The sequence below is a fragment of the Cherax quadricarinatus genome, chromosome 8 (genome assembly GCF_038502225.1).
Source record: "Cherax quadricarinatus isolate ZL_2023a chromosome 8, ASM3850222v1, whole genome shotgun sequence".
NCBI lineage: Eukaryota > Metazoa > Arthropoda > Malacostraca > Decapoda > Parastacidae > Cherax > Cherax quadricarinatus.
In genome coordinates, this window is record NC_091299.1 from 28,561,863 (window position 1) to 28,579,252 (window position 17,390).

The following is a 17,390-nucleotide window of genomic DNA, read 5'->3' on the forward strand; positions in this document are numbered from 1 at the left end:
CATTTGATACCCTCATCACCTTACTCTTTTCTATGTTCACTTTCAACTTTCTACCTTTACACACACACCCAAACTCATCCACTAACCTTTGCAATTTTTCTTTAGAATCTCCCATAAGCACAGTATCATCAGCAAAAAGTAACTGTGTCAATTCCCATTTTGTATTTGATTCCCCATAATTTAATCCCACCTCTCTCCTGAACACCCTAGCATTTACTTCTTTTACAACCCCATCTATAAATATATTAAACAACCGTGGTGACATTACACATCCCTGTCTAAGACCTACTTTTACCAGGAAGTAGTCTCCCTCTCCTACACACCCTAACCTGAGCCTCACTATTCTCATAAAAACTCTTTACGGCATTTAATAACTTACCACCTATTCCATATACTTGCAACATCTGCCACATTGCTCCCCTATGCACTCTATCATGTGCCTTTTCTAAATCCATAAATGCAATAAAAACTTCCCTACCTTTATCTAAATACTGTTCACATATATGCTTCAATGTAAACACTTGATCTACACATCCCCTACCCACTCTGAAACCTCCTTGCTCATCCGCAATCCTACATTCTGTCTTACCTCTGATTCTTTCAATTATGACCCTACCCTACACTTTTCCTGTTTTTTTTTTTTTTTACAATCTCTTTTGTCCCCCTTCCCTTTATATAAAGGGACTATACATGCTCTATGCCAATCCCTAGGTACCTTCCCCTCTTTCATACATTTATTAAACAAAAGTACCAACAACTCCAGCACTATATCATCCCCCCTCCCCCCTGCTTTTAACATTTCTGTCATGATCCCATCAGTTCCAGCTGCTTTACCCCCTTTCATTCTACGTAATGCGTCACGTACTTTCCCCAATGGAAATAAGTCACTCTGTCTGACTTTTTTGGGTTATCCTAGGTTCTCTACACATATGCTGCTATGTATGATAATTCTATGTAACTGTATTTGTGTATACCTGAATAAACTTACTTACTTACTTACTTACTTACTCCTAAAAGATGGTATACCTCCCTGGCCAGTGCATAAAATTACCGCCTCCCTTTCTTCCTCAACATTTAAAAGTTCTTCAAAATATTCTTGCCATCTACCTAATACCTCCCTCTCCCCATCTACTAACTCCCCTACTCTGTTTTTAACTGACAAATCCATTCGTTCCCTAGGCTTTCTTAACTTGTTTAACTCACTCCAAAATTTTTTCTTATTTTCATTAAAATTTCTTGACAGTGCCTCTCCCACTCTTATCATCTGCTCTCCTTTTGCACTCTCTCACCACTCTCTTCACCCTTCTTTTACTCTCCATATACTCCACTCTTCTTTTAACACTTCTGCTTTGTAAAAACCTCTCATAAGCTAACTTTTTCTCTTTTATCACACTCTTTACTTCATCATTCCACCAATCACTCCTCTTTCCTCCTGCACCCACCCTCCTATAACCACAAACTTCTGCCCCACATTCTAATACTGCATTTTTAAGACTATTCCATCCCTCTTCAAACCCCCCCCCCCCCCACTACCCATCTTTGCACTAGCCCACCTTTCTGCCAACAGTCGCTTATATCTCACCTGAACTTCCTCCTCCCTTAGTTTATACACTTTCACTTCCCTGCTACTTGTTGTTGCCACCTTCCTCTTGTCCCATCTACCTCTTACTCTAACTGTAGCTAAAACTAAATAATGATCCGATATATCAGTTGCCCCTCTATAAACATGTACATCCTGGAGCCTACCCATCAACCTTTTATCCACCAATACATAATCGAACAAACTACTTTCATTATGTTCTACATCATACCTTGTATATTTAGTTAGAGATGTGCCACATTTGGGAATGTTTATTTCTAAAACATGACACTTGCTCTTAGTTGAATAGAGAAAAATGGATACCCAACTGTTGTGCATATCTTGCTTGTCTGCTTGGGCAGGAGTGCCATAGGCACAGTTAGAGAACAGTGCGTTAATAGTCTATGACTATTCATCATGCTCCTAGCAGATATTGGAAATATTAGTGGGAAAAAAGGTGGGCTGGAAGTGCCTCATCAGTTATGTTATGATGGCTATATAGGCATGTGCTGTATGACCCTTGTCAGTTTAGTGTTATGATTGTAATAATAATAATAATATAAAGGCATGTAGGCTGCTATCAGTAACAGCCTGGTTGATTAGTAAATCAGCAAGGAAGCCTGGCCACAGGCCAGACTTCAGTGGTACAAGAACTCTCTAAACCAATCATAGGCATGTCACAGGCACTCTAAACACAAATGAGTATTAATCCTGTAAACAAAGACTGAAGCTCTCTTAACTAGCTGCCACTGTGTGTAGGAATATAGCAGGGATAAATGGGGGATTCTAAAGAAAAGTTGCAAAAGTTAGTGAATGAGTTTAGGAGGGTGTGTAAAGGTAGAAAGTTGAAAGTGAATATAGATAAGAATAAGGTGATGAGGGTATTAAACAATTTAGATAAAGAAAAATTGGGTATCACATTGGAGGGAGGGAGTTTGGAGGAAGTGAATGTTTTCAGATATTTGGGAGTTGACTTGTCAGCAGCTGGGTTTATGAAGGATGAGGTAAACCATAGAATTGATGAAGGTAAAAAAAGTGAGTGATGCATTGAGGTATCTGTGGAGATAAAGAACATTATTCATGGAGGCAAAAAAGGGTATGTACGGGAGTATAGTGGTACCAACACTCTTACGAGTGTGAAGCATGGGTTGCAAATGGTGCAGCGAGGAGGCGGCTGGAGGCAGTGGAGATGTCGTGTCTAAGGGCAATATGTGGTGTAAATACTATGCAGAGAATTCGTAGTATGGAAATTAGGAGGTGTGATAGGGGCTGTTGAGATGGTTTGGTCATTTAGAGAAAATGGAACAGAGTAGAATGACTTAGAGAGTGTGCAAATCTGTAGGGGAAGGAAGGCTGGGTAGCAGTCGTTCCTGAAAAGGTTGGAGGGAGGGAGTAAAGGAGGTTTTGTGGGTGAGGGGGCTTGGACTTCCAGCAAGCGTGCATGAGCATGTTAAATAAGAGTGAATATTAAAATGGTATACAATGCCGACAGGTTGGTAGGTGAGACACATGGGCAACAGTTAGGCAACTTTATTCTGAAACGTTTCGCCTACACAATAGGCTTCTTCAGTCGAGTACAAAAGTAGGCAGGAGCAGTAGAGGTGTGAAGACGATGTAATCAGGTCATCATCCTTGTAGTCAGCGGTTTGAGGTTGTCAGTCCCTCAGCCTGGAGAAGAGTTCTGTTCCATAGTCTGAAACATTCTGAAGGAGCAGGCAACAGTGTGGAGACTTGTATACTGTCAGAAGGAGACGCGCAGGGTGGTAGTAGAGAGAATGTAGTCACTGAGAGGCCACGTCCCTCTCAGATCCAACAATTCTCTCTTGAAAAATTTGTCCAAGGTGTTTTCTCTTTTGTACCAAGATGCCCTTGTGTTGCAGTGTCTGACAGAGTGAATATTAAAATGATATACTACCACCCTGCACGTCTTCTTCCGACAGTATACAAGTCTCTACACTGTCACTTGTTTCTTCAGATTGTTTCAGACTATGGAACAGAACTCTTCTCCAGGCTGAGGGACTGACAACCTCAAATCTCCAACTACAAGGGTGATGGACTGATTACATTGTCTTCACATCTCTACTGTTCCTGCCTACTTTTGTACTCGACGGAGGAAGCCTACTTTGTAGGCGAAACGTTTCTGAATAAAGTTGCCTAACTGCTGCCCATTGGTAACAATAGCTGTGTTATGTGAATCTGTTTATATAAAAATATTCTTTAATAGTTTCTAATAAAAATATCAAATTTGAATATAAAAATTTTAAGCTTTCAACCAGAAAGTCACTAATCATTGTTATTTACAGTGGTACCCCGAGTTTTGAACTTATTTCATTCCAGAATGCTGTTTGAGTGCCAATACCGAATGAATTTGTTCCCATAAGGAATAATGTAAATTAGATTAGTCTGTTTCAGACCCCCAAAAATACACTTAGAAATGCACACACACAAATACACTTACATAATTGTTCGAGTTGGGAGCAGTTTGAAACTCGGGGTACAACTGCACTTTCATTAGAATGATGATACTCGCCATTAGTTATTAACCCTTTGAAGGTTTTGGTCGTACTAGTACGTCTTACGCGTAGGGGTTTTTGACGTACTAGTACGCATAAATTCTAGCGGCCTCAAATCTAGTGGGAGAAAGCTGGTAGGCCTTCATATGAAAGAATGGGTCTATGTGGTCAGTGTGCACAGTCTAAAAAAAATCCTGCAGCACACAGTGCATAATGAGAAAAAAAAAACTTTGACCATTTTTTTGGAATAAATCAGCGACTTTGCAGTGTATTTTCGTATGGTATTTATTGTTGTATTCTAGTTTTCTTGGTCTCATTTTATAGAATGGAAGACATATTACAGAAATTGAGATGATTTTGACTGGTTTTACAATGAAAGGTGCCTTGAAATTGAGCTCAAAATAGCAGAAATGTTCGATTTTTACCAAACTTCAAAAGTAAACAAATCGTGCCAAGCGTGCAATACACGTCAACTGGTGAGTCTAATATTCTTTCACAAGTGCACCAATAATATTTATACCATTTTTTACACTAATGCAGTAGTCTGCATAACAGTAAATCTTATATTTTTTGTGAGAATAAAAATTCAAAGTGGAAAGCAAAAGAATATAAGAGGGGCCTTGAGACGTGACTAATGACTAGAGGAAATGTCATTTTAGTGACAGGAATGTTTTTCTTGTTTATTCTGGACCCTATTCGGAAATTGGCATCTTTTGAAATTTGTGTGAAATTGGCAAAATTGCTAAATTCTGACCACTGTACTGGATAGTTGAATTTCATAAATGGGTGGTTTCTTGCACCCATTCGATAGAAAAAATGGAGTTCTAGCGAAATATTCATGTTTTTTGTTGACTAGTACAGTGAAATTGGCCGAAAATGAGGCTCAAAGTGGGCAAAATCGCCGATGCGTAAACATCGCCGAGACTGCTAACTTTGCGAGAGCATAATTCCGTAAGTTTTCTATCAAATTTCAAACTTTTGGTGTCTTTATGATCGGGAAAAGATTCTCTATCTTTTCATAAGAGAAAATAATTTTTTTTTTTTTAAATTTGGCCGACCCTGAGAACGAGTTTCGGAGAGGGCCTGTCGACCCTCAAAGGGTTAAAGAAATTTGAATTAAAAAATATTCACATGTTTAAATATGTAGCAAAGAACACCTGAATACTCTCACAATTACTGATGTATTATACTTTCTAGAGACTTGCTGGGAAAAGACCAAAAGAAACGACTTGAATTAAAGGAGCGGCCAGACACTGGGGTATATGTACGAGATCTCCAGCAGTTTGTCTGCAAGAGCGTCAATGAAATCCAGCATGTTATGACTGTTGGTAACCAAAACAGAGCTGTTGGGTAAGGTTAAATACATTTATTATATATCTTGAGTAGCATTATAATTTTACAACTTTTAACACACAAGCTTTCTTCCACACTAGAAGGGCAACTCAAAAAGGGGACACTCATTCATCATCGCTCATTCACAAGTGTAGGCATCACAATTCAGATAACCTTCATAACTTCAATATCCTCGCCCATCCTTCAGGGTTCAGGCACTGTACTTCCCACCTCCAGGACTCTAGTACACCTATCTACAGGTACCATCCGTCTTATGACCAAGCTTGGTTCCGACCAACCGGTCGTAAGTCAAAATGGATGTAAGTCGAACCTTACTACTGAATATCAACATCACACTTTTGTAATGATTTTATTTTATTGTTTTATTTTGGTATTTCATTTTTTACTTTACTTTTTATGCTGTTAGTACTGTATTTTATACTTTAAGGTTTAGGATAAGCACTGTGTGCAACACAAACAGTTGTTTATTTCCCAGAAATTTGGCATAAAAAACATGGTCGTAAGTCGAGTGGTCGTATGTTGAGCAGGTTGTAAGTCGGATGGTAGGTGTAATTATAAAATATTAAAATCAAATAAAATTTTATTTCTTTGCTAAGGTTACAATGTGTGTTTACATTTCATAATTTGATTGGTACTTAACCTGTAAACGGTCCAAACTTATATATACGTTCGCTACCCCAGTGCCCCGGATATTTTGAAAAATAAAATCATTTTCTTTTATAGAAATAAAGAGCACATTTTTCTAAGTGTTATAGGGTAACAAAAAAAATTTTAGGGTCAGGTACTTACCGAGATAGAAGGGTGCAAAGTTGGCACTTGGCAATCACCTGATGGCAATATGGAGTGCTGCCGCTTGCAGAAATTCTACATATTTACCGCTTTTTTTTTTTTTTCACTTTTCTTGGTTTTCATGATATGATACTTATATTTTATAGTAAATCTTTTGATTTCAATGTCAATTGTTGCTTATTCACCAATATTATATACAAAATTGTTATCATACTGTCACAAACACACATGTACACACTGATAGGTGATTTTGCACACCTGGCTGAATCTCACACTATAATCTACAACTATATACAAGTATTTACATGTCCCATTTATGTTTCTAGATCTCCATGATTGTATGATACTCCATGAAGCATGGACTCATACAGAGTGCCACCCCACACTGGTGACATGTATCGTGTGTCCTTCCGCTGTTGGGGTCATTTTGTGGTGGTCGCACACACAACACGCTTTTTCTGGGAATGCTTCTTTGGGGTAGGTGGTATTGGTACCAGTTAGTGACAGTTAGGGATTATTCGGTCTGGCACTTTCCCCACTGGCTGTGGTTGTGGTTGGGGGACAGGTTGTGGTGTGACAGGTCACTGTTGAGGGGCAGGTACAGGTGTGGTACCATACTTTTTTGCTATGTGTTTTACGACATTCAGGGAGAATTCTGTAAAACATTGTCATTTTCCAGTCTTTATTTCGTTCATATTGAATGAATTGAGCACTGTGATGTCTACGAGGTGGAAAAACAGTTTTATATACCACTTGCGACTCCTACGCACACAGTCAACGAAGCTTGTCATCATGTCACACTTGTCAGCTAGTCGCATGTTATTCATGTAATCCACGACAGCAGCTGGCTTTACAATGCATTCATTGGTCTTCCTGTTCACTTTGTCTGTTTGTACCATCTCATTTCTGTGGATGGTTGACAGCAGTGTCACGTCCTGTTTGTCATGCCACGTCATTGCCATGATGTCATTGGCATGAAACGCATGCACTGCACCTTCACCACTGCCTTCACTGAACCTTGGCATACGTTTTCTATTCCTTCTCACTGTTCCACACATAGCAGCATTGTTCACACGTAGGAAATCAGCGAGCATAGGACTTGTGTAACAGTTGTCTGTGTACAACGTATATGGCCCTTGCGAAGGTATGGTTCTGTCATTTTTCAAACAACATCACCAGAAATGCCCAACATGTACCTGGTATCGTCGAGTGTTTTTTTCCCGGTGTATACAATGACATCCAACACAAGACCACTCTCACAGTCACACAACAAAAAGTTCTATACCAAAGCAATGACGTTTGCTTGGTATATATTGCTTGAATGACAGGTGTCCCTTGAACAGAATCAAGGACTCATCAACAACAATGTTCTTGAAGGGATAAAAGTATGCACTGAATTTGTGCTTCATATAGATAAACATGCGTGAGCGTGTTTGATAGGAGTGAATGGAGACAAATGGTTTTTAATACTTGACGTGCTGTTGGAGTGTGAGCAAAGTAATATTTATGAAGGGATTCAGGGAAACCGGCAGGCCGGACTTGAGTCCTGGAGATGGGAAGTACAGTGCCTGCACTCTGAAAGAGGGGTGTTAATGTTGCAGTTTAAAAACTGTAGTGTAAAGCACCCTTCTGGCAAGACAGTGATGGAGTGAATGATGGTGAAAGTTTTTCTTTTTCGGGCCACCCTGCCTTGGTGGGAATCGGCCAGTGTGATAATAAAAAAAAAAAAAATAGATAAACACTTCCTGTATTTTTTATAGAAGGTCATTTTTGTTGGGTCTATTCCTGTCTGAGAAATGCAACATTTGTAGCAACAGAGTGAATCTGTTGCAGGGAAGGAGGTCACAGAAGACAGGAGTACTGATAAACTAGTATAACAAGATTATTTGGTAATTCTGGTAGCGGGTGAGTGAATGATACGTGTTCGGAGGCTTCTTTCTTTATTTGCAAAGTCGTGGTGGGTACACAGGCTTGTGTGTTGTGCCCATGGCCCGATAGGGCCATGCCCACGAGGGAGAGAGCTAGTAGGACATGTTGACTGCTGCTAGGCCGCTGAGTGAGTGAGCGAGTGGGACCAGCGTCCCACTGACTTGGGCAGGCCTAGATGGCAGCACCTGAGTGCTGCAAAATATGAACTAAGCTGGCGGACAGCATAGGCTGTGCAGACAGTACAGGCTGTCTACATATGCTCGGCCACCTACCTCGCGTCGTCCCGACATGACAATATTGGTGGTAAAAAAAACTCGGTCTCTCTCTCGTAGGAACAGGGCACAGAACAAAAAATAAAAACATGTATATACATATGGACATGGAAAAAAAACTTCCTACAGGGAGGGAAGAAAAAAAACATGTGGGGTGTGCTAAACATCGTGGTCATAGGCAGTGAGCGTCGATGGGCATCACTGCACGCATTCCTGCGTCTGGACAGATACTGCAACACAGGAGACATCACGGCGGCTGAGCTGTGACCTAACAGGTTACGGTCTCCTCTAGAATGGTGAAGCAGTCGTCGTAGGAGTCACTGCAGGTTTCACTCAACCTGGGGCACGACATGCTGGTCCCCTCGAGTGAGGCGTCGTCTAAACTCGGCAACTGGGCAGGACTTCTTGTGGCAATCGACTCAGGAGGACACTTCTCGACTGGTACTGCCGCTGGGCTGTCACTGCCGGCGAGCATGGAGTGAGTCGTGGAGCGAGTCGTGGCAGAGATGACTGGGCGAAACATCTGGGAGTCGTAGCATCATACACCAGACTGCAGTGAGCGAGCTAGCAGTCAAAGTGACATCATCTTTGTGCAGGAGCTCACTGAAGCTTGTGACACGAGGCTGACACAGCGCCTGCTGACAGGGCTAACTGTGGCTTGACGAGTGTCATTCTCTCGGCAGTTGGAGTTAAAGCAGAGATTAGTCTAAGCGTCCCCAGACTTGTTTCTCTACATATAACTGCACTCTGAAGGTCTGGAGGTGAAGTGAAACAAATCTCGATGGGAATTGTAGCAGGTACGATTCTGCAGAACATCTATAAGCGACGAGCATAAGAGCTTTCTGTACAGAGGGGCTCAGACGCTCAGGGCTGACTAATATCAGCTGTCAAATGCGCTGATCACACCGGGTGACTACACAAGGTGCTACACAAGGGTCTGGCCGCAGACCACACTGGTCACACGGAAAACTTTACACACACCCGCAGTACATGCGGTACAACATGGCTTAAACTAGCAAATGATACTTTTCTGTGCACAAAATTGACACTAAGCCATACACTAACATACGAGAACACTGAGAGGAATTAATTAACACACGACTTATATCTTCTCTCAATCTTCTCGACAATACTGACATAATTACTGAAACACTTGATGTGACATGTGATGTCAGGCGTGACATGTGATGTCAGGCGTGACATCGCGAGGTGACATCAGCAGACATCGTGACGTCACGAAGTTGGGCAGCAGCATCGGTGACGTCAGTGTTATGTGGGCAGCAGACCACAGCATGTGGCCTGGGACATCTGGCAACTCACGTGGCTCGTAGGTCCACGTGACATCGTCCACACCCCACGTGGCGTCGGGATCTACGTGGCATGCTGATCCACATGGCTTGCTGATCTACGTGGCTTGCTGATCCACGTGGCTTGCTGATCCACGTGGCTTGCTGATCCACGGGGCTTGCTGATCCACGGAGCTTGCTGATCCCCGGGGCTTGCTGATCCACGTTGCTTAGTGGCCTCGGGCACTTGGATACACAGCACCGGCAATAAATTCACACGAAAAACAGCAGAAAACACAGCAGAGGGAGTGGGCAGTGGTGAGTGTATGGTAGGCTGGTGAGGTGAGTGTACAGCAGGGCGAGCGTGGGCGAGGCAAGGAACGGCTACTTCCTCCTCTTCTCTCTACAAACACATGGAAAAACTCACACTGGACGCAGAAATCACCACAAAACTCGCCTATGGCTTGCTGAAACAACTGTGCTGAGCAACAGCAGCAGAGCATACAAGTGACGCTAAACACGTGACTTGAGAAACAGCGTGGGATGCTGTAGCATGGGATAAATTTTGGCTAGATCCTGCTTGTACCTGTGTCTGGATGCTGAAACGTGCAGACACAACATCAGGATAACTCGTTGAGAGGCAGATGTATCTTGTGTAGGGTGATGAAGTGAAGATGGCTTCATCCCTTCCTCTCTCCGGGCAAACACAACTGCTGTGACCACCGCTTCCCACCATTTATAACGAGTTTATTTGGCGATTCTTGCAGGGCGGGGTTCAATGATATGTGTTTGGAGGCTTCTTTTTTTATTTGCAAAGTCATGGTGGGTACACAGGCTTGTGTGTTGTGCCCATGGCCTGGTAGGGCCATGCCCACAAGGGAGAGAGCTAGTAGGACATGTTGACTGCTGCTAGGCCGCTGAGTGAGTGAGCGAGTGGGACCAGCGTCCCACTGACTTGGGCAGGCCTAGAGGGCAGCACGTGAGTGCCGCGAAATATGAACTAAGCTGGCAGACAGCATAGGCTGTCTGTGCAGACAGTACAGGCTGTCTACATTAGTCTGTGGCCCAGTAGTTACGTATATTGGTCTTATAGATATGTGGCATAAGCATGACAGTGACAAGGAATAAATACATTTCAGCCACTGTTGTATCTTTCCATCTGCGCAGCCGTGACGACTCCCCAACCTCTGCTGTATTGTCCATGATATAGTGGTAATAATTGTTCGTCTGGGTCACTATCAAATTCATTATAGGCTCATCAAAGTATAACTGGAAAAAGTCTAACTCTGTAGACTCATTCGTTATGGGACATTCTGGCAGGATGCCACTTCCACTCGCATCAAAATCAAAAGGCTGTGGCACGAATATACTTTGTGTCCAGATCCACTCTTGGCCACATGGTGCAGGGTGGACCTCTGGCATGGGGCGTGGGGGAGCAGGAGGGGGGACAGGAGTGGAAGCAGCACAAGGTTGAGGGGGTGCTGGGCGGTCCTTTTTCTGTCCACCCACCGTGCCATGTGGTCCAGGCACCGTGCCATGTGGTCCAGGCACCGTGCCACCCACCACTACTTCCTCCCTCCCCGCATATTCACCTTCATTATCACTTTCACTTTCAGTGGCCAGGGTTTTGGATTGTGACCTGCCATGACCCTTGCTGTCGACTGCAAATGGCACACTGCCTGAACGTAGGCGACGCTGCCTAAAAGTACGCTTCACTGGTGAATAATGATCACTCTCACTGGACGAATCCTCTAATGGCATAAAATCAATCTCATCGTCACTTACATCACTTTCACTATTGCTAAAACACCGGGAAAATGATAGTTTACTCTTGTGTAGTTGCCTATGGGTAACACTTGCCACTCCAGAGGGTCTGGTGTGGCCACACTGGACACCCCAGAGGTGATGGGCTGAGGGTCATCTGGGTTATCGTCAATATTTTCACTATTTCCTTGATTATTAGTAGCCACATCTGTGTCAAATCCACTAAACTGACATTCTGTATTACTTTCCTCGAATAATAGTGCGCTAATATGACGAGGCGTGAGTGAAGGTGCCATGATATTGACCCAAGATGGAGCTGAATGTAACTGGTGCTACCATGTGGTACCCAGGCATCCCCGATTTCTTTCATACGGTGCACACTGAGTGCGCACACCCATTCTCTCATGTCTAGGCGACTCAGGCCTATCGCACCAATTTTGAAGGAAAGAAAAATGAAATGTAAATATATGTTTGGGGCAGTAGCGGTAAAATCGTATATATATGTTTGGACCATTTATGGGTTAAAATCCCCTAACCATTATTCCCTCCAACCTATCCTAGGATGACCCCAACCCCTCCTTCCTTCTACCCACCCAAGAAATACAAACCCTCAAATTCATCCAGGTCTGTTCTATTCTCTCAAAATGTCACCACCACCTCAACAACCCCTCCTTAGCCCTCTGAATTATGCATTTGGTGTTTTCACTCTTGTCATCTAATTTCTATGCTCTGAATTCTCTGCATAATATTCTTGTCACACAGTGCTCTCAAATGTGACTTCTCTATTGCCTCCAGTCTCCTCCTCATTGCAACATTTAAAATCTATGCTTCATAACCATATAACAGTGTTTTTACCACTATTTCCTGGGACATTCCTCTTTTTGTCTCCGTAAATTTTTCCTGTGGAGGCTAAGAGTAATGTATCACTTTTACCTGGGTGAGCGGTATGAGTTTTAAGCTTTGAAGTGGTGAGGCTGGAGGCAGTGGTGGTATATTTCATTATTTAATTCCAAGAGAATTTAAAAAAAAAATATTTATGCACATTCACATACTCTTCAGGTTATTATATATGGTGATCTACAAATGATTATTAGTGCTCATTCTGTGGTAGGGAGAATCATGTGATTCAGTCCAGCATCCTACAACAAGGCAAGCACATTATATTAAACCATCAGCAATAAGCCAAGAAAGTTTTCAGCAGTGTTAAAGATGTGGATGATGAGTTCTTTGTACAATTGCTTGATGTTTCCTGTTACGCAAAGGAAGATAGGTAGAGGGTATATAAATACTGGTGGGAGTCCCTCTCATGGACAGGTGCAGTTCCTGTCAAGCCTGTCAATTTGCATACTTACAGCAGAACATCAGTTAAGATGGTAGTTACATTCTTGAAAATGGTGCCAAAGTGATTACCATGGCCTTGGCAGAGCTTGGCAGGATTGTGGCCTCATCCTACAATATAAAAAATTTTCTCTTGCACTCCACAGAGCTACAGAAATAGAGCTGGTTGTGTGATCAACTCAATTCTTGTCATGTCTGACATTCCCAAGACTTCTGTGATCATACTCTTTGGCCTGTTAAATTTGCTCAAATATTCATCGTGGAAGAGTGTGTGGTTAAGATGTTCCAGCAGATCAACAAAGATGTCAAGAGTTCTTTTTGTTATCTACCTCAACTTCCTGATGGTTAGCTGTTGCCTAGGAGAATTCTTGTAACATTTTCACTAGTTCTTCACGCTGTTCCAGGTATATGGCCTCTAGGTGAACTATCGTAAGTGTGTTTGATATCTTAATAATCACCTCCTGGAGGTGACAATTGAAGCTATTGGGAAATTTCCTTGCCACTTATCAGCATAAAAACTTTGAAAAGTCTATTCATGAATTGTCCTCTTTTATTAATGCTTTACTTTTTTTCTTGATGTAGGGACATCCTCCTACTTTTGTATAGCCTTCTCAAGGGAATGAAGAAATATCTGGCCTTTCCTATCAAAAAATATTGCCACAGGTGATACTTTGCTGTCAGGCAGGAGTTTGCAAAATACACCTTTCTGGCTCAGCCTCCATAGATGTCTCTTCTCTTACCATTGGGGCTGTCCATCTCTGTTTTCTAAGCAGCTGTATCCTGCGGTGAAATACGGCATCCTCAGTAGGGAACTTTTTCCTATCTGTACCTTTATTCAGTATTTTCGTGTCTTGGAGCACAAGTTTTAATTTATTTTATATTGGTTTTGTACTTTATTAAGTTATCTTACTTATTAGCCATCTTCCCCCAAGGCAGAGTGACCCAAGAAGGAAGAATTGTTGAAAAAGCATTAGCTATTGATTTATTGAAGTTTATACAGTGCATATAGTACTAATGAACTAATTTCATGTGAATGATGAGTTTATTGCATTATTTTAATAAAACATGTTTTTTGTGTAAGGCTGTAGCGTTATTTTAATAGTGTATACATATAAAGTGTAAGACTTAAGATTAAACTATTATTATTAAGTGTAAGCTTAGTGAATATAGTTTATAAGAATATTTTTTATGGATTGCAGTATCAAAATAATTTAACATTTCAGGTCGACAAATATGAACCTTCATAGCTCTCGGTCACATGCCATTTTTATCATAACCATTGAATGCAGTGATGTTGATGAGAAGGGTAAAAGCCGTATTAGAGTTGGCAAGCTCAACCTCGTTGACTTGGCTGGGTCTGAACGACAGTCTAAAACTGGCACTGTGGTAAGCGAAGAGAGCCCAAGGTTTGGTTAATGTTACTGTAATACCCTTTTGCAGTATGTTGTGTATATTCATCAACTTGAATTTGAAGAAGTTGAAAATGTATGATATAAAACCTTTTGTAATGTATGGTATCTAGAGGCTTGTTGCAGTGAGGTTGTCCTTAAAAGTTTGTTTGCTGTGAAAATTTTACTTTGCATTTAGAAACTTTTAGCACCAGACCCGGGGCCTGGTGGCAAAAGCTCTCACTTCACACAGTGATGTCCGGGTTTGATTCCCAGCGAGGGTTGAAACATTGAGCATGTTTCCTTACACCGGTTGTCTCTGTTTACCCATCAGTATAAAATAAGTACCTGGGTGTTAGTTGACTGTTGTAGGTCACATCCTGAGACAAAATTGACCTAATTTGCCCAAAATGCTCTGCATAACAAGTGGCTTTCTCTATAGTAGTACATACAGTGGACCCTCGACTAACGCTATTAATCCGTTCCTGAGAGCTCATCGTTAGTCAAAATTATCGTTAGTCAAGTTAATTTTCCCCATAAGAAATAATGGAAATCAAATTAATCCGTGTAGGACACCCCAAAGTATGAAAAAAAATTGTTTTTACCACATGAAATATTAATTTTAATACACACAAACTGAAGAAGACATGCACAGTTACATGACACTTACCTTTATTGAAGATGTGGTGATGATTGATGGGATGGGAGGAGGGGAGTGTTGATGGTCTTAGTGTTTAGAAGGGGAATCCCTTTCCATTAGGACTTGAGGGGGCAAGTCTTTTTCCGGGGTTACTTCCCTTCCCTTTAACCCTTTCAAGGTCCAAGGCCCAAATCTGGAGTCACGCACCAGTGTCCAAGAATTTAAAAAAAAAAAAATTTGTTATTTTTTCTTATGAATTCATAGAGAATCTTTTTGTGAAGGTAATAAAACAAAAAGTACGAAATTTGGTGGAAAATTGACGAAATTATGCTCTCGCGAATTTTGATGTGTCAGCGATATTTACGAATCGGCGATTTTGCCGACTTTGACTCCCATTTTAGGTCAATTACATTATTCCAATCAACCAAATTCTTAGCTATTTCACTAGTATTACTTCTATTCTATCGATTGAGCACAAGAAATCGCCAAGTCAACTGTTTCAACTACAAAATAAAGTGATCGGAAATTGTTAATTTGGCCAATTTAACACAAAGTTCGAAATATTCCAATTTCAAAATAGGGTCCAGAATAAACAATGTAGGTATTCCTGGCACTAAACTAACATTTCCTCTGTTCATTAGTTATGTTTTGAGGCTTTACAAATAAATTCCATTTTGATTTTTTATTCACATAATGAATTTTTATTCACACCAAAAAATAGAAGATTTACTGTTATGCATTACTGTAATAATTGTATAAATATCATCACCATATTTGTGAATGTATATTAGACCCACCAGCTGACGTGTATTAGACGTGTGAGGTCGTTTGTTTACTCTTGAATATCGGCAAAAATTTAACATTTCCGCTACTTTGAGCTCAGTTTCAAGCCATTTCCAGTGCTAAAACCAATCAAAATCATCTCTATTTCTGTAATATGTCTTCCATTCTATCAAATGAGACCAAGAAATCGCAAATACAACTATAAAAAACATACGAAAAAACACTGCAAAGTTGCTGTTTTAATCGAAAAATCATGATTTCAGTTTTTTCTCTCATTATACACAGTGTGCTGCAGGATCTGTTTTATGTGGTGCACACATACCACATAGATGTATTCTCTCATATCTAGGCCCAAATGTACCACTCACAGTTTATCAGAGTGAGCTGAGCTCATGGCGTAGATCTACGGTTTGGACACTCACCGTAAAGCCGTAGATCTACGGGACGGACCCTGAAAGGGTTAAGTCTCTCAAACCAACCTTTGCTGGCCTTAAATTCACTCGCATCACCACTAGTTGCTGGCATTTTTTTAATTAAATTGTCATGCAACTTCCTAGCCTTTTCACATATGATCACTTGAGAGCAGACTACTGTATTAGTGTAAAAAATGGTATAAATATTATTGGTGCACTTGTGAAAGAATATTAGACTCACCAGTTGACGTGTATGCTTTGGTAAAAATCGAACATTTCTGCTACTTTGAGCTCAATTTCAAGGCACCTTTCTTTGTCTCCATCTCAATTTCTGTAATATGTCTTCCATTCTATAAAATGAGACCAAGAAAACTAGAATTTACCATCGTACACTGCAAAGTATTTATTAAAAAAAAATGGTCCTCATTATGCACCAGGATAGCACACTGACCACATAGACCCATTCTCAACATCTTCAAGTACTTGCGATCTCAGTTTCGAAAACATAGTTGCACCTTTGGCAAGAACAGCTTTCTTGATTGCCGTTTTCTTGCCCACAATAGTAGCGATGGTTGATTGGGGTTTTGTGTACAACCTGGCCAGCTCGGAGACACTCACTCCACTTTCATACTTAGCAATGATCTCTTTCTTCATATCCATAGTTATTCTCACCCTTTTTGCTGTATGGTCGGCACTAGAAGCTTTCTTGGGGCCCATGGTGACTTATTTTGCAGGTGCAATCACTAAAAAGGCTGTGATAATATGAAATGTTCCGATTGTATGCTTGGAAGCGACCGCGGTGGCTGGCTGGCTTGTAAACACTGGCCAGAAGTGGACGCGTCTCAGACGGAACGAATATTGTTGGTCGAGTTTTTTAGTGCTAGTCGAGGCAAAATTTTTGCGTTAAAATGTATCGCTAGTCGGATTTATCGTTAATCGATGCCATCGTTGGTCGAGGGTCCACTGTATATCATTTATGTCAGCTAGGCCTGTATACCTGGTACATGTAAAACTAGATATTATTATTATTAAAAACTGAGTGAAATTTAAGATTAATGTAAATGACATTAAATAAATTTTGAGTTTATCTGTTGTGCAGGGAATTACTTTGCACACAACTGAGTTAGAACAGTGTTACTCGTTTTATACTGTAGACGTGTTCCAGCATATTTTGTAAACTGCACTGATACCACGTGGAGAGTGTACATCACATTTAACACATTACCAACAAAAATAAGACATCACGTTATAGTGAATTTGCTCAAAGTGAGGGGGTAAAGCTGATACAGTACTTTCTCTAACATTTGTTTTCAACTCTACAATTACTTATGATTACATTTATG

The 17,390-nt window shown here is 41.1% G+C and overlaps 1 protein-coding gene across 4 annotated transcripts in view; it reads left to right on the top strand.

Annotated features, from left to right (window-relative positions):
• LOC128702057 (kinesin-like protein KIF3B) overlaps nt 1-17,390 on the top strand; it is a 109,193-nt gene that overhangs the window by 30,023 nt on the left and 61,780 nt on the right. For all 4 annotated transcript variants that reach the window (XM_070083011.1, XM_070083013.1, XM_070083010.1 and 1 more), the window contains exons 6-7: nt 5,290-5,442; nt 14,047-14,209. In XM_070083011.1, coding sequence (XP_069939112.1) covers nt 5,290-5,442; nt 14,047-14,209 — 316 coding nt within the window. The remainder of the gene's footprint in view (nt 1-5,289; nt 5,443-14,046; nt 14,210-17,390) is intronic.